Raw genomic sequence first — 24125 nt, 5'->3', positions numbered from 1 at the left:
TTAGTGACGACAAATATTCGATTTCTTTTTCTTTTATGATTTGCTGACACCGAGTTGTTATTATCTGAATAATTCGATCCACACGTTAGGTTTTAATCTTCCAATTCCTCGAGTTTTTTTTTGGTGCCATCAGTTTTTATTCCCTGTGAGCTTCAAGCAAACATCATTCCTCGGCAATGATGAACTCTATTAGATTAGAAATGGTCGGCTAATACGAAATCCAACCCAACAATCCCGGTATCTTCGGTCAGTCGACTATGTGTGCCGTTTCGGATGGAACTTCCGAAATCCACTTCAATAAATTAAATTAATTATTCCATTCAGTCGAAAAGGGACAACACAAATACTTGGGTATTGGGGACATCCCGTATTTAAATTACTCTGTCATTAATTCAAGCGACCAAATTATCATCAAGAAGGTATTGCGAATTAGATCCCTTCACGGAAAAACAGGAAACCATGAACAGATGTTCCGAAGTGGAGTAAAATTTTAAAGTCATTAAATCCTTTCCTATTAAATCAATGGTCTCACCACGGTTAAATATCCCTGCTTTGTTTTATTTTTGTAGTATCTGCTTTGTCGTTCTCATTTTCTAAATTGACATTGAATTAGTTGAACATGAAGATCCTTGTAGGGTGCAGAAATTAATAATAGAAACAAGCTTCGTAATTCTCCGAGAGACACGTTGCTTTGCACGAATTGATAATTTACCTTTCGGGCAAGTGTCTACAGACATGTACAGTAATTGCCCAAAATCGGTCACCTGACCCTTTAGCATTCACGCTGTGTCATAAATTTTTATCCAATGGAACACAAAGCGGGAGAGGAATACCATGTTTGGGCCCGGGCCCGGGACCTTAGCCTCGTACACGACGTAAGTCCATGACAACCATTATACCAGAAGCGAGCATTAACATCAGGTAACACAATGAATTAGGAATTTTTATTGTCAGTCCTTTTGCAGAAAGTAATTTGGTTTTACAGCAAAAGCTTGATTCATTATCCCCCAACCGGAACGGGCCGCGTTCCCACCGACTTTCGGATGATCCGCAAAGGGCTTCGCCTCGCTGGCTAAGCGAACGAGTGACGGAGTTTAGGCACCGGAAATAAAGGTAGTAGGCTTGTATAGTTTGCATGGGGGAAAAACAATTCCCATCAGCGCCCGACGAACGGATGGGGGATAGGGACACCAGTACCATGCTTCCTCTGCAGCGGGGATAATGAGAATCTTAATTTTATTTGGCACCACGGTTCTGTCGGCGGCCGACGAAACAAGGCGAATAAAACGGGACGCTGGGCCGTTTGTCGCGCAGAAACCGAGTACGCTCCAAATGGTCTCCAAAAATCTCACGATGAAGAATGTCATTTTGCTGACGTGGAACTAATTTTGGGAATGCGAGATTTGATTAAAACTGAAACGAGAAATTCAATTCGTTCCGCCGTTTAATGTTGAAGTGAATAGGCGTGTTTTATGATGGACGGCAGCAAACTGTGTGGCACACAGCCCGTTTGCCGTTTGTCGTGCCGTTAACTATCGTAGGCGAATCGTCAAGCAGCAGGTTCGCCAGGTTCAAGCATTCAAATAGAAGGCCCAAACGTCTAGGTAAAAGCGTTTGTTGCAATTAGCAAGGATTCCCTTCATGGCAGACTAATAATTCATCATCCAACTATAGAGTGAGAAGTTGTACTTGTACCAGTGAACTATCGTTCAATAATTAATTCTAAGGCTGAATTTGATGCAGATACGGCTGATCACGAAACTGGACTTTGTTCGTTCTATTGGATGACTCTATTGGCCGTAGGGTATTTTCCTGCGTGCGCGAAGTTGGGTATGAATACGTTGAACATATGGATATAGGGCTTACGATTGGCAATTAGCAAGGATTCCCTTCATGGCAGACTAATAATTCATCATCCAACTATAGAGTGAGAAGTTGTACTTGTACCAGTGAACTATCGTTCAATAATTAATTCTAAGGCTGAATTTGATGCAGATACGGCTGATCACGAAACTGGACTTTGTTCGTTCTATTGGATGACTCTATTGGCCGTAGGGTATTTTCCTGCGTGCGCGAAGTTGGGTATGAATACGTTGAACATATGGATATAGGGCTTACGATTGGCAGAATTAGCGATTTGCGTATTGTGCGATAGTGAGGACTATCAGCTGTTGGATACTACATATGAATGTGGATGATGTATCTACCATCCGCTTGACCTCTCTCTCTCTATCTGCCATTTTCCGAGTCTGTCCTTGAATTTTTTTCTCCTTCAACGATGGGTATTATTCCTGGTTTGCTGATGATCTCAAGATTCGATCAACATTAACAAGAAATTTGTTCTTAACAAATTTACAAATGCTCGATTTATACGTTCACGTGCAAAATAGTGGCAGCAGTGGTTTTTAGAAATGCACATTTCGAAAAAAAAACCTGTGATCTTATTTCTTATTAGATGCACATAAATGAAGTGTCGCAGTTCACGCAACAGTACGCGGAAGAACATTCAATACTGTGTCTTAAATTCCATGATATGAAATTCATTGAAAAAAAAAGAATACTGATTGCAACCGCCGCGCGACTTGAACCGAGAATCACTGGATCACAAAGTACGTCCGTTAATCGACTGAGCAACAGGAGCACACTTCTGCTTATTGCTTCGCTGGAATTTGAAACAAGAATAGCACGAAGTTTTATTGTTCAAATATCTGCTCGAGCTTTGCTATGTAGCAAAGAACTCCACAACGAAAATGACTCGGTTCATGTTCGCTGAGCACTCCTCTTTCAGTGTTACGATTTTCTTATGATTCATCAGAATCTAAACATGTTGAGACATATGAAAATCGAAAGAATTTTGAAAATTCGCGTTGAAAATTAAACTTGGAATTTGGCTACCACAATTTTTTGGTAGAATCACTGTATGCGTCGTAGTGGAGCTTACAATCGAAGGATATATTTGGAAGAATTAAAACAAACGCCATATTCATCGTCATAAAAAAATGGTTGTAACAGAAACAGGAGGCACCGTCTACGCAAAGATTATCGCCCCAATCGTATCAGCAAACATCCATCAAAACTGGACACTAAAAACTTATTGGTAAGGCATAAACTTTAGTTACCAACAAGGCATATTGATGACTGACGAAGCTTTTGTAAATATCAACTTCCGGCAGCTCGCTTGACAAATATTTTATGTTTAAATTCGGTGTTTCTAAGATTTCAAGAAAAGTTCTTGTTTGGTTTGCAATATGCAACTGCGGTCAAATGTCCTAAATTTTCGTTATATATGAGTCTCAAAACTCGAAGCTCTATAAAGAGGAGCGCATGGAAAGCTATACAAGAAGAGACGATTGATGATTAAATGTGGAAGCAATATTTTTATGTATATTCTGTAATTGACATTTTAGTTATTAGGACTGATCTACCGTTGAACTATTAAATGGGATATTTATTATTTCAAGGCAGCAATTGACAGTGCACCAAATGAAAAACTGAACGCTGATCATGTAGCGCATCTGCGAGCGTTGTACGTATTGAGTGTGAAGTTCAGCACAATCGACTGATCGACTGTGTATAATCGATTTCAATTGATTGAAATGGAATGAAATTTTCCGGTACTGACCGTGAGAGTCTGAGTTCTGTTCTTGATTCAAAATAATAGAACGTCGTTGGACGGAAGCCAAAAAAAAGGCAGGAAAGGTGACTCGCAATCATTATTAGGAGAGATGCTAGAATAAAATAATCGCTGAAGTGTTCGAAGGTGACGCGGTATTTCAAGAAAAGGTAGTCGATTTATCGACTTCAATATAGTGTTTCCCATATTCAAATAGTTCCGTCGATTTATTCATCTATACACAAAAATATTTTGAATTTTACAGGTGACCTAATCCTACTTACGGTGCAATTAATATAGACCTAATTTGTCAAATGACGGAAAATTCCATTTGTAGATCTAAATGTTGGAATACAATGAATTTTACTGGTTCCGACCGTAATTTGCCTTCAGCTAGTAAGTGCGACTGTATGAATTTATATGCATGATATTTCGGCTAAATAGATGTGTGCTTCTGTGCCTCAGTCGATTAAGACAAGGTTCCTAAAAAACGTGGATATTTTTTTTAAACTCCACTTATTGTTTAAACAATATTTCAGAAATATACTTTTTACACATACAAATACATATATGAAACTTCATAATTTTTTTCAAAATGGCGGCTCAATTTTTTTTCAAAACAGCTGCTCAAACTCATTCGATTTTATTGATGGATGTCATCATTTCTTGGTAACCAATAATCGGAAAGGAAAAAGCATATTCATATTCTGTATCGAATTGGTTATGTTCGAAACTATAATGAAAAATTTCCGACGCAAAAAAAAAATTGCGGCCGTCTTTAGATTTTCGACCCTTTTTATGAACATTTTATTGTTAATAACTTTATGAAATAACAAAGAATATTTTTGGTTGTAGTTCCGACCATAGAGAGACATCTAAAGAGTACAATGCTGTTTCGTTCATGTTGATACGTGTAATAGTTTTAAAATACGAGTGACACCCAGTTGAAAAAAACGTGGTTTTGAGAAAAAGCTGAACGAAGCTGTTATTGGTGCTTAATCGTGCCTGGGCCCGCATCGTCGCGTGTACCCTATGTCAGTCTAGGAAGACGTAAGTTTACATGATTTTTCTCCTTCATAAAGACGTAATTTGTCAAATGATGGAAAATTTCATTTGTAATGACTTGTTGTTGGATTAGAATGAATTTTGGTGGTTCCGACTGTAATTCGGCTTGTAAGAGCGACTGTATGAATTTATATGCATCATTTACCTGCCCAGCAGATATGTGCTTCGATGGTTTAGCCGATTAACGAGCATACTTGTGATCCAACGATTCTCGTCTCAAGTCGCTATTCGTATTTTATTTCAATAAATATTCAAACGCACATTTTTTTATTTCATGGAATATTCAATACAATTCGACGCTCCAACTACACTGAGGTCTATTTTTCTGGGTAATAAGAAATGCCAAATGTATTAGAAATGTTTAAAACGTCCAGATCTGGTGTAAACACAAAACATTTTTTTTTGGTAAAATCTTTGATACTGATTTGGTAACTTCGGAAATCCGTGTAGAAAAAAACCGCTCGAAACTGGAACGTTTACTTAGATATCGATTTTTGGACATCAGAAAGGAAATTTTAGATCTGGTGTAACCGGAAAATTTTGAAAAAGACTCGAAATTCTTTTAAATTTCAGAATGTTGACATAAAAACAATCTCCACGTTTCGTGCATTTCTAAGACAGAACGAGAAAGCGCATAAAGACTGTCCCAGAAAGTATGGACGCAACCAAAAACCGCTGCCATTTCGCAATGGTTCAGAATCTGTCAAGTTCTATGGCTGCGCCCTGTTGTTTAAACTCTTCTCTAACCACTTGTGCAGTTGTTTATTCGTTTTCATTAGTTTTTTCGAAAGAACAACGTCGAAAATTTGTGTACAAATGGTGCACAGAACGCGGACTGTCACTGAGAAAGATAGCAAAAATGGAAGGAGTAAGTAAAAAAGTCATGCGAAATGCAATCAGGAAGTTCGGTGTGGATAACCGAAAACGGGTCGAAAAAAAGGTCTTGCTAACCCTCAGTTGGATAAACGTATACTGAAGGCTTTCGAGCAAAAGAAGGAGGTTTTAGTTCGGAATGTGGCCAAAAAAGGTGGCACTTCGAGGTCAAATGTTCTTCGTGCTAAAGAACGTTTGAATCTAACCTATTAGAAGCAGAAACAACCAAAACGTAGTCCGAAACAAGAAGCATCGATCAGACCGAGAGTTCGAAAGCTGTACAATACGATTCTTGCTGGAAATTTGAACTGCATAATCATGGACGACGAAACCTACGTGAAACTCGATTACAAATCCTTGGCGGGACCACAATATTATACGATGCGAGAAGGGCAAGAGTAAAACCAGTCCGAGACGGTCTGGCAAGCAATTTGTAGCTGCGGTAAGATTTCGAAACCCTTCATCATCACTGCTTCAATGAACAGCGAAATATACATCAAGGAATGTTTACAAAAACGACTTCTACCCATGATTCGAAGCCACAAAGATCCTGTTGTCTTCTGGTCAGATCTTGCTTCTTGCCACTACTCGAAATCAACGGTAGAATGGTATACTTTCGTCCCAAAAGACATGAATCCACCAAATTACCCACAACTTTGACCAATTGGGGAATTTTGAGCATTAACGAAGGCACATCTTAGGAAACATGTCTCGGCAGCCGAAACCATTCAACAGTTCGAAAAAGATTGGAAAAAAGTGTCAAAATTTGTCGCCAAGAAGTCTGTACGGAATGTAATGAGGAACGTTCGCAAGAAGGAGCGCCAGCTAGTCTACAATGGCTAAGTAGCAAATGTTGAGAATAATATTCTGTTGTTGTAGTCTAATATTATCATTATATCGAATAAAATTTAATTATTTTCTTGTGAATTATTTACAGCGAAATCAAAGTGCGTCCATACTTTCTGGGACAGTCTTCAGCATAAAAGGGGCACATTCCATAGTGTACAATAGAAATATCAATGGTTTCATGTGTCTACCTTGCGGGATTTCTGATAGGATAAGAAAGTCATCCGACACATTTTATATTCGAAAGTCGACAAGCCGTGACACGGTTGAACTTGTGCATATCTGTACGTGTATTACTGGGGAAGCTATTTGGGGCGTTGTTTTGATTCGGTAGTCATTTGCTTATCTGTGCGTACAATAAACAATGTTCGCGAAAATCGTAGTTTCAGTCAACTGAGGAGTTACGGTTTGCAAAAGGATTTTTAGTTGCTTCAGCCAATTTCTAGAGAATGATGCCTAGTTTATGGACCAAATGAGCGAAGGGAAGGTTAGACAAATGTGTCCGCATTGTAGTCAAGACTCAAGAGAAAATTTCCTAGATTTTCGTTGAAACAGTGGTGACCTTCTATCCGGTAACTAAAGCTTGCTTCATTTAGAATTGGAACAAACTTTTGCTCATATTGTGGCGCTCCTGGTGGACGGATTTGGAAGTTCTTGGCGCCCACGTGTCGGGAATTTTGTCAGCTTCACGTATGATTTTTGACATTCCGCAAATCGACTGTACTTTGTAAACAAACAACAGGGAAGCCGAAAGAAGGGCAGTGCATTTGCAGCTGTGGCAAAAAACGAATGTTTTCGTTACAAATAAGACAATGACATCAGAACTATACCAAAAAGAGTGTCTTCAAAAACAAATTTTGTAGTTCATTCGATCCCACGACCATCCCGTAATGTTTTGGCCAGATTTGGCAAGCTGTCATTACAGCAAAGTCGTTCAAGAATGGTATGCAGAGAAAGGGGTCCAGTTTTTTCCGAAAAACCTTAACCCACCCAACTGCCCCCAGTTCCGTCCTATTGAGAAATACTGGGCAATCATGAAGAGGAGACTCAAGGCAAAGGGAAAGGTTGTCAAAGACATCAATCAGATGACGACCTGGTGGAATAAGATAGCTAAAACGATGGACGAAGAAGGTATGCGCCGCCTAATGAGCCGTGTTACCGGAAAAAATCCAGAATTCCTTCGAAACCGTGACGAATAATTTTATTTGCATTTTTTCTTAAAAGTATGAAGAAAACGCTACATTTGTAAAAAAAAGAATTCAATAATAAATAACTGAAATACAGGCAATTGTCTTTGTTCCAATTTTATCTGAAGCAAGCTTAACTTTCTTGCACTGGTTCGAAACTGGTTCGAAAAAGCGAACGAGATTTATGTAAAAAGGTGAAGTTGATTTGTTTGAAACTAAGTGGTCTAATTGGACCTGTTTTATTTAATTATAATTTTCTTTATGACAAAACAGCCCTTACTTTTCGGATATAACTCGTATCATACCGGATAAAGCTGGTGTGCACAAGTCACTTTTCTATGATTTTGATGTGAAATATCAGTTCCAGATGGATATAACATAGATCTTTTCAGTTTTTGAGTTCAGACAACCTGATAAATTCTACCTCAAATTGAACCAGAGCAAAATTCCGCTAGATTAGCTTGATTTACGAGGAATTTTATCGCTCGGAAACTATAGATTTTTTTTTGTTCTTCATATGCTACTGCCATTCCAATAATCAATTTTTCATTCAGTATCAGAGAACGCGAGCAGCTATCATTGCATATTTCACATGTAACACTTTTTCACGGCGGTGGGGTTTGGTTGGAGCAACAACTTTTGGCAAGTACAGTTTAGCGTTGAACGGAGTTGAAAAAAGAATAACAAGCATATGAACATATATGGTAGGACATCAAAAAAATTATTTGTCCTGGATGAAGTCTCTGCCGGTGGTCACGGGCTCGGTTTGCCATTTTGTAGTGCATGTACACGATTTATTTTTATTTTTTGCATTTATTTTTTTTTGTCCAACGTTGGACAAGTAACTGAAAAGCGACTACCTCCGACCGAACAGAAATGCACACTTAATTATGAGCTCTCTTGTTGTGCCTTTTGTGCGAAACAAATACCGAATTTGTAAACCGTGACCACCGCCGGAGGCTGCATGTGGCGGCGGTAGGTGGCTTAAAACACTGCGACCACGGTTCGTGGCGCGGATGGAGCCACGAAAGTTTCCGAGAAAAACGGCGTCTGATCCCACGCGGGTTTGTACGCGCTGCTGTGGCCTTCCAAAAATGCTGCGGTTCACGAGCAGTCCGTGAAAAATATAACCGTTATAAATACATTCCGGAATGTTGTTGCACGAACGTATTGCTGCTATCGGCACCGTATTTTTATATGTTTATGTATATCTTTTTTTTCTGCTGTTATGTTACTGGATAGGAGGAAATTAAATATGCAAAATTCTAGACAAAAACCGTTCCGGGTCACGGAAAGAATGTGGATTATACAAAAGGTACAATTGGAACAAAATATCCTTCTGGGAGCAGCTATTCAAAATTCAAAAATTTGTTAGATCCTTGCTGCTTTTGTGGTGAAAATTTTATTTTACAGTTCAAAAAAAATATTAGCATGTGTGTTATTGTTCGATTACAAAAACCTTCAAAATACAAAAATGGTTAGTAATCTGCAATTAGCGGAGAAAAACACTGAGATTGGTTAGTTACGGTTGTCAGGTTTTGTTAGTGTTAGGCCCATCTGAGTGTATTGTTGATGTGTGGAGGGCTTGGTAGTGGATGTTGTTTCACTGGTGAATCCATAGATGGGGGGGTAGTATCTTGGGAAGTGTTTGTGTATCGAAACTAAAGCTTCCAATAGAAGGGAGAAGTTTAACCAGTGCAATACATACCGTCTTCGTGGGTTCTAACAGTGACGGGGTAGGAGCGGGGCCCATCGCCCACCGTCGTTCCGGCGAGTACCCAGATCTTGTACTCGGTCCAACGTTTCAGCTCGTCCAGCACGAGACTGGTGGAATTGAGCGTGGTCACTGTCGCCTCGCTGTCCGAGCGGCCGTCCTCGACAAAAAACACTTTATAGTATACAATCGCCCCGTTCGAGCGTTCCACCGGGGGTGGCAGCCAGGACACGTTGATCGTCGTCGGACTGCTGGCTTCAACAGTTATATTACGTGGTGGTGCACCAGGTACTACGATTTTTTAATTTGGGTCGAATTATTTTCGGTAGGTTTTCGTTTTGATTTGATAATTGGTTGATGGTTGATCATTTTCAAACGAAACAAAAAATACGCATGGAAATAAAGAAGAAGGAAAAATAAAGAACAAAATATAACTCAATTAGAAATGCAAATAAATCAAATTTTCATAAAAAGCAATGCTTATTTAATTACAAATCAAGTTTAATGATGCTAAAGTCAGAATGTAGAAAAAATCACGATTTATTTTTTGTTCATCAATGGGAATTTCAGACATAATCAGTTTTCAGACCATCTATTTCAACAGCAATTATGCTTCAACTCTTCGTGAGTTATCGCATTCCACCAATAACTGCGAAATTTCGATTGGAATCATTTTCTTTCGTCTTTTATTGCGAATCACGAATAAAACACCTTCGACTCGTCAGTCAACATTGCACTGCTACGCATCTTAAAAGTTCAACTTGAACCGCTAAGAAGAGCGCATTTCCTTTACTGGTGTGTCAAACGAAAATTTATTTTGACTCGAATTGGTGGTCCTTGAGGAACTGCCCTAGTTTTGTACTTAGGACACTTTTTTTACTTTTTTTACGTTTCCTCTTCGACGCATTTCCTATAAAGATGCAACTCATGTAGGGTATTAACAAAACAAATCTTCAAAAATAGCGACCCTTCACGGATGTCTGGCAATTAGGTGTCAGAACAAAGTGGGTCAAGTGACACGTTCCACTGATTATTTAAGAATTTGTACCTCCTGATGAGAATGAAAGGACTTGAGTAGTGCAATCAAAACGATTACTTGGTAATACATCCCTTTTGCGGAATTTGACCCTCTGTTTCAACAGACTTCGCAGCCGATTCTAAGCCTACAGAACGGATCAGAGTCATTTCGCCGAAAGCCGTTTCGCCGAAAGAGTCATTTCGCCGAAAGGGTCATTTCGCCGAAAGGGTAATTTTGCCGAATTCGTCATTAGCTTTGTGCCGCCGAGCCATCTTGGCTTCGGTTATGTGGCTGCGCCACATGCGGAGATATAAAAGCAAAAAGATATTTATGACCCTAAAAAAAATTACCCTTTCGGCGAAATGGCTTTTTCGGCGAAATGACCCTTTCGGTGAAACGACTTTCGGTGAAATGACCCATTCGGTGAAACAACTTTCGGCGAAAACATACGACAATTGGCTTGTGAGACCAGCGCCCTACGCATTGAACCGCTAACCAGGCTACTTGTAAACTTATGTCTCGAAAGATGGTCGTAAAAGAAGCGTTAATAGTGTATAATATACAAATATACAATTTAAAGTATGTTAAATTTTTAATTTTATAGGTTAATAGATGTGGATGCCTGAAAATATACGGCAAGCTTGAATTTACGTCACGTGTAATTTTCCTTTTTTCTTTTTTCAAGAGTGTTAATAAGGTGAGACGACAACACAAAACGAAAAGAAACAAATCATTCTGTATCTCCGAAAAGATACCACTACACAAGACATTTTTATGATAAAATTGATTTATCAAATGGAAGGAAATATCAACACCAACAATATCCCGGAGAAGTGATGCGACCGAATTACTGAAACTCGTCGATGTTAATCAATATTGAGTGCAATTTTCTCAAATGATGCCGAATATCGACAAAAACCTACAATAGTAGATAGCCTCTATTGACAAAATCACTGTCAATCTTTGTTTTAAATATTTAGACAGAAATTTTCTTGTATTCTATACAAAATATACTTTCGAAAACAATTTCTTGAGAATTTTGGATGCCCAGAAAAGAACACCGTTTAGTTTGTTGGTGTTGGTGAAGAAAGGTGCTGGTCAAGATCATCCAGCATTCGATGAAAACGATTGCCTCTCGTGTGAGGTGAACGGTGCATAAAATTGATCACATATGGTCTACTACCACTTTTTCTACGGGGTTAACGAACCACACATAGTGTAAATTGGTTGTGCGATGTGACTCAGTTTGAAAAGTTATCGTCTCTGTTAGTAGAAACCACAAGCATGGTTTAGAAAAAAAGGAAAATTAGCTGTTGTTCGCTATTAATCGGCGTTTCGACCACTAATTGTCTAAAACACAGCAATTTCGTGAGAAACTGATATAGGATCTGTGAGAATTTCGTAATATTTGGAAGTATCGTTCTCCATCAAAAAATATTAGACCTGTATTTTTTCATTCTTTTTTCCTTGTTAGGGTGGATGGAAAAATCGATTATCTTCGCTTTTCTTCAATAAATACATTTTTTTAAATCATAACTTCTGAACCATTTGGTCGAATTTTTGGATATGTTGTCAATAAATAGTTTTTATTAAAAAATATGCCAATATTGTAAAGTTGAAGTTTTCTGTTTGAAAAAGTCTATTGTTGGTTTGCGACCATGACTATGTTATTTTATATTTTTTTCTGAAAGTTCTACATAACATATCCAAAAATTAGCGATGCGTTATTTTTTGTTTTTGAATTTGAATTTTTGAAAATTTCAAGCACTCGTAGCTTCCCGTTTTTTTTTTCTTCTAAAAAGATGTTGTTGATTAATTTATAACTTTTGAACCATTCGACTGATTCCGTTAATTTGTGGATATTTTGTCAAGAAATGTCTGCAATTGTTTTACAATCTAAAAGGGATAAGAATTTGACATGATGTAATCACCATTGATAAATGGAGGCGCATGGTCGCAAACAACGAAGACTTGAAAATTTCAAAAAAATTTATCTCGAACACAAAAAATAACGAATCGCTAATTTTTGCATATGTTATGTAGAAATTTCTCAACTTTCAGGAAAAAAGTTAAAATGACATAGTGCAAACCATCAAAATCGTTAAAAAGTTATACAATTGACTTTTTCAAACACAAAACTTTAACTTTACAATATTCGCATATTTTAACTAACAACTATAGGCATTTATTGACAACATATCCAAAAATTAGTAGGATCGGCCGAGTGGTTCAGAAGTTATAATTTAAGAAAAAATGTATTTTTTGAAGAAAATTGAAAAGAATCAATGTTTTATCCACTGTAACAAGGAAATGGTCGCCCTAATGACAAAATAAAACAGAAATATTACGAAATTCTGAGAGATCGTACGTCAGTTAGTCATGGAATTGTTGAATATATAGTTTTATCTATTCGAATCGATGCGAAGTCATAATTTCAAACAGTAGATGTAATGATATCGACAATGTATTTGAAGTTTGTAGAGAAATGGATACTCCAAATCTGGCCACGGTCTTAATTTCTGAATTTTGAATCTGCACTCTTCTATAGAAAAAAATACGTAGGCCAACGTCAACAATTACCACTTATTCGGTGCTAATCTTCCTATGGTACCTCTTCACTGGTGTCTGGCAAACGCAAGGTAATAAAATGGTGCGGCCACAACCCTTCGCAAAGTGCGAATTAAATTAATACACAGAGGTCCTATTTTATGCGGGGGATACGTACCACAAAAAAAACAACAACATATTGTTAAACTAAGAATAAACAGAATTTTGTCTGGTAAACCAAGAAAAAACAGAATGTCCTAAAAATTAATGAAACATCGATATCTCAGAAAATCTTTTTAAAAAACACTTTGAAAAAAGCGCATTGGGAAAAAGAAACGAAGAAATTGTATTCACGGAACCCCTCGCGATCGTGAAACAACCAAAATATTAGTTGTTTTTTCTGAATTTGATTGGTTAAAATTTGGTACAACTAATCGATTGTTGTTTTTTTCTAAACTGTCATTTTTGTTTTTCAATCAACAGAAACGATGGCTGAAATAACAAAGTTTATTTTAGTTACAGCAACCGACCTTGTATTTGATTTAACACTTATGTGGGTTGAAAAACAAATCGGTTTTAGTTGTTTTAGATATTACGATTAGTTATTTCAACTTAAGCAAAATTATTGATTTTGAATGATAATAAATATTCCTTATTGATATACGTTCTGATTTTTTAAATGAAAATTCGGTATGTTAAGATATTACCTTCCATCTATCGGTATGATAAAACCTTTCTCAGCCCTCGCTTTATATTAAATGAATTATTCATTGAAACCATTGTGATTTTTGTTTTTAATATACTGTCTTTTAGTAGTGCTGGTGTCAACGAAACTTTCTTATTGTGACCACTATATTACTTACGAACAAAAAGTCGAACCGAATGCACTGATTTTTATTTTTTGAACCATTGCAACCTACAGTTTCAACAGATTATATGAATGAATATTAAACATTTTCAATTTAATCACTTTGTTCATACAATTTTTGTACATGACTTGAAGATAACATGATGCTCATTCATTAACATGCATTTCACTATGGAGAATCAAGTTGATTTTAATACCAAAATTCATACGCATACAATTCACTGGGTTCTAGTTTTGGTTAAACACGTTTTGTTAATTGCAATATCTCTAACAGCTATCAGTTTTGTGCATAGCACTACTTTATATCAATCGGTTCTTCTTGTAACACCAGAGCAGTAAAGATGCAGATAATTTATCATCACATTAATATTCTGACAACTAGTGTTATGATAAACATTAATTTACTATCATTCAAAAGTAACTCTTCTCTTCTTTACAAACGTATAATAAGCGAATTTCGTTTGCACAAAAATGTTTAAGAAACGCGTTTGAATTTCAACCAAAGTAATGGTTGATTTTCCATAGCGATTTTTGTTTTGCTTTGTGCTGTTTTTGACATTAGACAGCATTAAAAATAACATATTTTTCAACTACTTCAATATGTGCAACACAAATAGCAAATTGGTTGAATCAACTAATTATTAGTTAAAACAACAACTACAAAAATAAAAAATTGCGAGATCGTAATTTTTTTATTGGAGGGTTTTCCGTGTTGTTTTTAATACCACAAAGTTGGATGTCGCGTAAAGATAATACTGATTTTGGTTATTTAGGAAGAAGGTGATCCTTAATCAGTTCCTGTGCAAAACATAAACAATGCGCAAAACATAGAAGTATTCAAAAGGAATCGCTCTACCAGCTTGTGTACCGTAATGTTTACATTAAACATCAGAACCGTCGTTCACAAGGAAATTGTTCTGAAGATCATTAACTGCATAATGGAGGGTGTTTCATTATAAAACTGGTACACTCCGCATCGTAAATGCGCTAGTTCTCAATACAACGTAGATTACGCCATATCTCAGAAGTGTGATAATTTAGAATCTATATAATGTGAACTGGTTCGCTCAATTCTTCGAAATGATGCTGCCGTTTGAGCTCCTTATTGTAAATTCGACATTCAACGCGACGAAGCCAGTCAGAATAAACTTCTTAGGTTTACTCTTCGTAGTCTCGTTTGGAGGGATCCCTACAATCTTTTCAGCCATCAGGTGCGTTGTAAGTTTATAGATTTTTACTTTTTATCTGTTCGCCGAAATGTCTCTTAAGCCGTTTAAGTAGTAGATTTTGTTACAATCTCGAACTGGTTATTCTGACTTGTTATCTTCGATCAAGGATGGCTTTTATCTTCGATTCAGGATGGCTTTGATCATATCAAAGAACGCTCTCTAGCAACTCTTTACATGATTCAATCAGTGCCATCAAAGAGAGACGGATATCATCTCAGCAACAAAAAAAAAAAAAACACAGGCATAGCAACATAGAATGAATACCAGTGCGAGAGTGAATGTCTCTCGATGACCTGTCTGAACATTACGGGTTAGCACGCTGCTGTGGGGATTCGCTCTGAAGCAATAAACGGTCGCTCATTCTCGTTTCGCGATCCGATTTTATACGAGTAGTGGATAATGATGATAGAATCATTTTACTATTGCCGCTTCTTCTTACTATGTGCATATAACCTTTGTATAAGTTGTGTCTATGAAAATGTCTGTGAATGCTCCACACAAGGGTTATGAAATATTGGAACCTAGTATGGGAATCATTAAGTCGAATTGTCAACTTACGATTCTTTCTTGGTGAAATCCACACTGCGCCGATCGTAGAAATCCTATGTCCATTTTGTTAAGGGCCGTAAAATACCCAAAGTATAAGGTGGAGCGAAGAAATGTAGAAAAAGTCGCTCACGGTTCATGCATTGAGAGGCAACGAGCTCTTGTAGCACCACCTACTAGATTGACGATGTTGTATACAATGTAGAGAAATATCGAGCCGCTCTCTGCCAAATTATCGGCAATCACCAACATTGTCTTCAATCTCATCCATTTCTGAGAATTCAAGCAGCATTATCTGATTACGGTTTTTTTTTAGAATGTAACGTCTATTTATTCATTGTTCCCAATTATTTTTTTACTCCCTTCTCAGTTCTAAAGTGCACGGCTCAGTTAAGGATTAGTTTCAAACGGCAGTATTAAGTCTATGATAATTGCCCTTATGTATCGGTTGGACTATCGTAATCTGTTGACATTAAAGACTATGAGATTTATTACTTGATGAAAAGCGAGACGACGACATTTTCGCTTCATTGCCACGTTTTATGTTGTTAGCATTATATCTAACTGTATAAATAAATCAAAACTTCAATATGAAGTTCGAGTTTCACTCTATCAAGACTCTTAGATTTCGAATGTCGATATTAATCTTAATGCTCTAGTAGCTTACTAGCGCCTTCTAGAAAAACAGTTTTTAATTTTTCTATCCTCACCCAAATTATTGAGAAATTGATCAATTTCGTAAACTATTCAGATTTTTTTTTTGATCTATTTTGAACTCCGCAATATTCTTTCCACTGGCGCCACTGGGCGGGTGAGTTTCTAACTAACGTGATTTTTATAATGTAGATCGCTACAGCCCGAACATTTTTCTAGGAGACAAAATCGCTCAAAATCTTTTAGCTTTCGAACTAGAGCATAATTTTAATATTGATTTGATATTAATTTTCACTTGTTGATAACTTTGAGTCTCTCGAAAGTTGTTTGAAGATTCCAGATGCTAAAATATTCGCGATAGTTCATGTTCAAATTGTGTTCTCTGTTATAAAACATATGAATTATTTCATGCTTTTTTCAAAGCGTCCCTGGCGGAGCAGTTCTTGACTAATTATCTGCTAAATGACTCTAAACGGTGGGTCTAAGTGACTACAACCAGTTTGCCGTAGACTGTATGGTTCTATCTGTTGACAGGAGGAAGATAATCGTTTACAGTCCCAATCAGTCGAAATCCCATATGCTCTGGGGTGGATTCGTTTTTCAGATTTATTTTGTAATCCAGAGACTCCTCGATTTTCAGTGTAGTGAAAGTGTAGTTTTGAAAGTTACTGCTGGCCAACGAATGTAGAATGCGTGAAAAACGATCGTTTTACCAATCAAGCAACTGCAGTTATCAATTTATGTGTCGAAAATTGGCTGTAGTACATCATTATTAAAATAGTTCTGTGATATTTTCTCCAACATTCTGACTTTAGCGTTAATATGTTTTATTGAAAAATAAATTAGAGAAAAAAATGGTTTTCCGTTTTAATATCGGCTGAAAATTTAAAAGGATAAATTTACGCAACGCAAACTAATATATTGAAAAACACTAATGGCTATTATCCTAGCACCTTGTACTCAATACGCTCAAAATCGACGCATATATTACCTACGTTGGTCATGATTCGAAAAAATAAATTTATCTACTGTGCATAATACTGATAACAAGAATCAAAAGTAGGTGCTTTACACAATCAGTGCTCATCAATCAGTGCAGTTTAGGTGCATTGTACGGTGAGAACGAAACCTTTCAAAAAATTGAAACATAGGAACAAAGCATTGGACTATAGCATCATAAGAACGGGGTTAAAAAGTGGACCAGGAAAAAAAGTAATGGGAACGAAAAAAATAAAACACAAGACAACCATCGATGAAGAACTGTATACTCTGGGCATGCAATTTCGAATGACGGAAATCAGGAAAAACAATTGCTTCCAGAATAAAACATTCAAACTGCCGCTGACAATGGGTGGTAGTCTAAAACAACTGGATGAAAAGTACCAAAAACAAAACAATCTAAAAGCAAGCCGTACAACCCTTCACGATCATCCCGTTCGCCTGGAGGAGTTTCATTCTTCCGCTCGAACTCGCCACTTTTCACACTTGCTCACGTTACACAGAAACGAAAAAACAAAAAATTACGACCGAATTTACTTACTCATCGCAAAATGGCAATTAATTCCAAATTTCAAAACGGAAACAGAAGAACGAACTGAACAAAGCTGGTCATGGATTAGAAATGCGAGGGATTATATGAACTGGAACCGAAAAATAATGAACTCGATCCGAAATCGTTCACCGATTATTTGTAGCAGTTGGTACGTTGCTTCACCGCATTTGATACTGTCATCAACAAGCTCAAAAAAATTGTGCTAATCACGTCGCCCTACATTACGATGGGTCTAAAAGCTCTCAGCGGAAACAACGTCCAGCTGGATGTTCTTCGGCTTATAGTTCTCATTGGGCACTGTACGTGTTTGTGTTGGTTTAACTTTCAAAAAAAATCTCACTTCTTATCTCTAACGTTTCGAACAAAAATCAAAATAACTCTCTCTAATGACTCACAATGACTGTGGTACCGTAGGAAAGAGAAAGAACAAAACAAAAAAGGACAAGAACTTACCATATTGCTTTGTGCGAACAGGAATCGGCGGGGTAGTTGCACCCTCGCCCCGTTGGGAGCGAGCCGCCAGCCAGAAGTAGTACAGAGTGTCCGGATAGAGGCTGCTGAGTGTGTAGCTTTCCGTATTGGGGATGCGCCTGGAAGTTCGGTAGGAAAAGATCGATCAGTAAGTGTTGGCTGGTTTGATTCAGATGTTTTGCTGCTTAGTACGGATAACTGCCGGATTAAACTTCGGCTTTCGTACGTGTGCATGGAGCAAAGTTTTTTTTTATAGCAAAGCTGCCATTTTAGAACCCTAACAGAGTTTCGAAATTAGTGAGACAACATTACGGAAGTGTCAAAAAAGTTCACTAATGAAATTCAACTGGGAGGTGACAGCTACCTCTCCATTCGTGAAACATTAGCTACTAGTACTTTACTCAATAGACAACGACGAATAGTATTGGGCGTCTCCATGAAAATTTCGTCGATGGAGACGCGTGGTTTTTGGTTATACATTTTTGTATAGCTGAATGCTGCATAACGAGTTGAATATGATTGAATAACATGTGAAAAGTAATAACCAATAAATTGGAGAAGCAAACTAGACCCATTCATCGAAATGTGCACGATTTCTGCTGGCACCTCGAGTGCCAATAACAAAGCAAATGCCGTTTTTTTCGCACTCCCAATTCAATAAATTACTTCAAATCCTCTAACTTCCTGCACATACACACACACGCATAGTAGCAGAAGTCGGTTAGGTGAAGCCCTCATAAAATCTGAAAGTTCATAACATTGTGACTGCACACCGAAAGCGTAGCAGTTGTGCAACGAGCTCAAAAATCACCCACTCGCTGCAGCCTCGCAATGAAATAAAGCATTCCTATATTGTCAGCGTAGATTGTCCCCCCGGTAACCATGCCATGGCTGGGTCGGTTGGTCGGTTGGGCACCACGATTTCATGTTTTCCGGAAGCGAATGCACCATAAAACAACATTAATACATACTGATGATGCTGCTCGTTTGCATAGGTGTCATTCCAGTACAGCTCGTAGTGTACGATGTTCTCGCCCGAATGGGTCGGCCGGGACCACTGGAGAGTGACAGCTGTTTCGCCAATATCGGTAGCGCGGAAGTTACTCGGCTGGGAGGGAACACCTGGAAAAAGGAGTAGAGAAAAAAAAAATAAACGTACAAAATATTAGCAACAACGATATATATGCAGAATAAGACTGAACTACGAACGCCGATCCGCACCACAGCCGCGCACGCAGTGGACGAGGTGTGAGCGAATTGAGTGATGGACGTGTAAATGAAAAGTGAGCACATTTGAATGTGCATAATTTGCATATGTAAAGCAGTTTAACCGCACATTTCCACACTCTCGAACCGGAGCGTGAGAATGAATAGAAGCCACAACATGACAAAGGCTACCCAATCGATGGTGTTCCGTTGTCCTGATGGGACTCTCGGGGGAGCACTTTCCAGTGGATTGGTGGGGAAACAGGCGCTGGATTTTCAGAACCGACGGTTTGTGATTTCCGAATCGTTTAACTGGGGGCTTGACGGTTTGGAGTAAATCGATGCATTATTCTTTCATGTTACGATTTCGCTTCGTGTGAGCGTTGGTGTTTGTCAACATTGGAATTGTTATGACATTTTGACTTCGCCGAAAGACGTTGGATTTATTTTAGATTAGCATTTATATGATAATATATTCAACAGTGATTTTCTGTTTTTTTTACACGTTGAGAGAAATAGGTCAAACTGTGATTTATTTGCTGAAAACTTTGAAGAACGACATGACAAAAGCCGCCAACAAATAAATGACTCGATTTACATAATTTTCGTTGAAGGTCCATGATATTTTAGTCATTTCTACATCAACTTTCGGCACATGATTTTCATTTCTGTTGTCTTACTACTTGAAAGGCTGTGGACCACCTCGCGAATTATTTTAACGTTTGGTTCAAATTTGACAGGCGAGCAGTTTTGTTGTCAAAAATAATTCATTTCCGACACTTATAAAAATCTTGCGAAAAAATTCTGTTTTCAAACCTGTTTAGTGTTTATTTGTTCTGTGTAATTTCTGTTTATTCTTTGATTCAAATAAACCCAATAAAAAGTTTCAATACGTTGTCAAACGGAGTAAGTTTATGAAGCTCTTGTTATGTTTGCTGTATTGCGATTTTTATACCACTTGGTATCATTTTATTTTCCGGTACATGAATCTTAGTTTACAAAAATTATGCAATCTTTCACAGTACGATCAATTGCACGCAATTTGTTTCGCAGAATTCTGTACAAAAACGTGCTTAATCTACCTAGCAGATACCTTTTTTATCAATCAGCATGTTTTTATCGCGTGAATATTATTCGTTGTGTTTAGTTTTCTAGAAATTATTTTGATGATCAAATTATTAAAATTTTGGAACTGCAAGATCTAAACGTGTGACAATCGTTTAAGCGTCCCATTAGATGTAGAAGTGAGTTCCTCTTTGAAGTTTTTGTCATTATTAATGGTACTTCCAGAAACGGCATTCAGAGACCAGCATAACCAAAAATAGTTCGTATGACAATGAATTAGTATGAAGAATAAATTGAAATAATTTTGAGTCCAACTTTGAAAGTTTTTTGGTATCTTCATCTTATATGACGGTTTGAACTTTAAAAACTTATCACCCTGTAATTTCAAAATAGGAAGTCGGAATCGGATAAAATTCACCAATTTTGTAGGGCACCATAAGTTTATTTGAGTTTGAATTTTTGTTTGTTAAATTCGTTTTAGCCTTCTATTTGCTTCTCTATTTCCGATAATTTCGGAAATCGGTGTAGCTGAAATCAGATAAATTCACCTAATGGAATGTAAACCATTCCATTAGACTCTAAATTTTTGAAAATCAGTATAGCCATCTTAGAGAAATCGTAGTGCGTTCCAAAAATTTTTTTAATTGCCTTCCGGGATCGAAAACCGAATACCGGTAAAACTGAAATTAGTTTATTTGGTCGTCGACTCTCAAAATCTGTGAACCCGATAAATTTTTGTGAAATTTATACACTAATCACCCTGTATCTTTTGAATCGGAAGTCGGATCTAAATAAAAAGCAAGCAGTTTTTATGAGACATGAAGGCCTTTTACTTGAACGTTAGATGGGCGAAATCGGTTCAGCCAAAATGGTACTAGCAAAATGAGTGACATTATTTTAATTTCGTCTCACATATCATCCTGTAGTTCCGAAACCTGAAGTCGGATTCAAATGAAATTCAGAAACCTTAAATGGGAGCAAAGGACTGTTCATTTGCTTAGGGGGGGAAGAATCAATCTAATTATGAAATTGTTTTGTATTTGAAAATACTGCCATTTTTCTAATACATATGTCACGTTCGAACGATTATGTTGCCATAAAAGAGCCGTGCTAAAATCGAAACATAATGAAAAAGGGTGCTGTGCATTGTCTTTTAGGTGCTAAGAAACAATTGCATAAAACAGTATTGAAAATCGTATTTCACTTTGCACCGAAACGTCGTTTGATTATCATGAATCAAATGTAAACTATACAGCTCTTGAGGTGGATTTAAATGACTTCGGCTACACCGATTTTAGAATTCCGGTTCCAGTATCGAATCGTTTCTCAAAGCTTAATCGTTTTCTCAAAAAAGTTCAAATCAAGTTCAAATAAAATAATTCAAATTAAATGATTTATGGTCCCATACAAAATTAATGAATTTTATCCGATTCTGGAATTACAGGGTGATGAGTTTTTAAAATTCATACCGATATAGAAGCTTCAAAGTTGGACTCAAAACTATTGCAATTTATATGTCATATTAATTTATGGCCATACGAATCGTTTTCGGTTATGCTGGTTCTTGAATACTGGTTCTGGTAGTACCGTGAATAACCGTAAAAAATAAAAAAATGGAATTTATTTCGACATCTCATGGAAGGTTCAATCGATTATTACACGTTTAGATAACAGGGTAATGAGTGAATAGAACTTTAAATTGACGCTTGAATATCATTAAAATAATGTCATGCGAACTAAAACACCGAAGAATATTCATGCAAAAAACACATGCGGATGATAAAAAAAGGTATCATCTCACTGCTAGGTGGATTGAGCACGTTTTGTCTTTCTCATATAGAAAGGTTATGCAATCACTTGAAAAACCGACTAGTGAAAATTGGCCCGGATGGCCAAGTGTAATATGCCATACGACTCAGTTCATCGAGCTGAGCAATGTCTGTGTGTGTATGTATGGGTGTGTGTGTGTGTGTGTGTGTATGTGTCAAATAATCTCACTAGGTTTTCTCGGAGATGGCTGAACCGATTTTGACAAACTTAGATTCAAATGAAAGGTCTCGTGGTCCCATACGAAATTCCTGAATTTCATCCGGATCCGACTTCCGGTTCCGGAGTTATAGGGTAAAGTGTGTTCAATATTGTACACCGTCACTGAAACCGGCGAAACAAAACACGTAAAAAAAAATTCTAAACTGGTCTCAAAACTACACGAATCGATAGTCATTATCAGTAGGCAACTAAACAAACCGATTCCGGCTATCCTGGTTCCCGTTATCCGGTTCCGGAAGTACCGGAAATTGTGGTCATATATACCAAAATGGATCTCACTCACTTTTCTCAGCGATGGTCTGATCGATTTTCACAAACTTAGATTCAAATGAAAAGTCTCGTAGTCCCATACGGAATTCCTGAATTTCATCCGGATCCGACTTCCGGTTCCGGAGTTATAGGGTAAAGTGTGTTCAATATTGTACACCGTCACTGAAACCGGCGAAACAAAACACGTAAAAAAAAATTCTAAACTGGTCTCAAAACTACACGAATCGATAGTCATTATCAGTAGGCAACTAAACAAACCGATTCCGGCTATCCTGGTTCCCGGTATCCGGTTCCGGAAGTACCGGAAATTGTGGTCATATATACCAAAATGGATCTCACTCACTTTTCTCAGCGATGGTTTGACCGATTTTCACAAACTTAGATTCAAATGAAAGGTCTCGTGGTCTCATACGAAATTCCTGAATTTCATCCGGATCTGACTTTCAGTTCCGGAGTTATAGGGTAAAGTGTGTTCAATATTGTACATAGTCACTTAAACCGGCGGAACAAAACCCGTAAAAAATGTTATAAACTGGACTCTAAACCGTTATTCCCAATCTTAGGGCCAAATGAAAGGTCTTATGGTCCTTCCAAAAATTACTGCATATTTTTGGGTTCAACAAAAATTTAAGCCGTCGCTTGGAGTACGATGCCAAATCGTATAAAAACTAGTTAAGTTTGAACGTTATGTTAGTTGGTGACCGTACCTGCCGAATTCGATTATACCGGTTCTCGGGTTCCGGTGCTGGAAGTATATATAATAGTGAACCCACTTAGTTTTCTTAAGGATGACCTACGCAATCAAAGCACTGTTTTATTCTGTATGTTATACTAGTTAATGCACAAACAATCTTTTGGTTTCTTGCAAAAATCGAAGAAAAATTTTTTGAATAGAATACCACAATATTATACATGAGAAAGGCATCATTACACCACTAGGTGGATTAAAACAGGTTTTTTAACTAGTAATCATTTTTTAACATACCGTCGCGTAAACATGGAGAAGTGCGGAGTAATTGTACTGTCTACGACAATCGCTATCTCTGGAAGTGTCACGGAAAGTGCAATCGGAAATTTCATGCAGCCTGCGTGGGAACACAGAGAAATCACGAAGAATTATTAAGGACCTTCATGGTACCTCTCTGTATTGACTGTCAGCAGGAATTTGCCGAAGAACTGCAAATGAAAAAACTTATCCATCAACAGCAGGAATTGAACCAAACAGTCCTGGCCAAAATTGAAGCAAACCATACTTTATTCGCACAAATAAAAAGCATGAAAGTATCACATGACGCTCTCGACAGCATGGAATCTCTTTTGCTGAAGCTAGAATCGGACATAAAAAATGTAAA

At 37.4% G+C, this 24125-nt stretch overlaps 1 protein-coding gene across 11 annotated transcripts in view; it reads right to left on the bottom strand.

The window, feature by feature from the left end:
- LOC131429493 (tyrosine-protein phosphatase Lar) overlaps positions 1-24125 on the bottom strand; it is a 415517-nt gene that overhangs the window by 69799 nt on the left and 321593 nt on the right. For 9 of the 11 annotated variants that reach the window (XM_058593632.1, XM_058593640.1, XM_058593641.1 and 6 more), the window contains 3 exons: positions 19155-19305; positions 18166-18302; positions 9293-9589 (listed from right to left, as the gene is read on the bottom strand). In XM_058593632.1, the coding sequence (XP_058449615.1) occupies positions 9293-9589; positions 18166-18302; positions 19155-19305 (585 nt within the window). The remainder of the gene's footprint in view (positions 1-9292; positions 9590-18165; positions 18303-19154; positions 19306-24125) is intronic. The other 2 variants (XM_058593642.1, XM_058593643.1) reach the window with 1 other exon arrangement.

This window comes from Malaya genurostris, chromosome 2 (genome assembly GCF_030247185.1).
Source record: "Malaya genurostris strain Urasoe2022 chromosome 2, Malgen_1.1, whole genome shotgun sequence".
In the NCBI taxonomy this organism is placed as follows: Eukaryota; Metazoa; Arthropoda; class Insecta; order Diptera; family Culicidae; genus Malaya; species Malaya genurostris.
The sequence above is the reverse complement of the archived record's forward strand: the minus strand, read 5'-3'. Positions and strand labels throughout refer to the sequence as shown.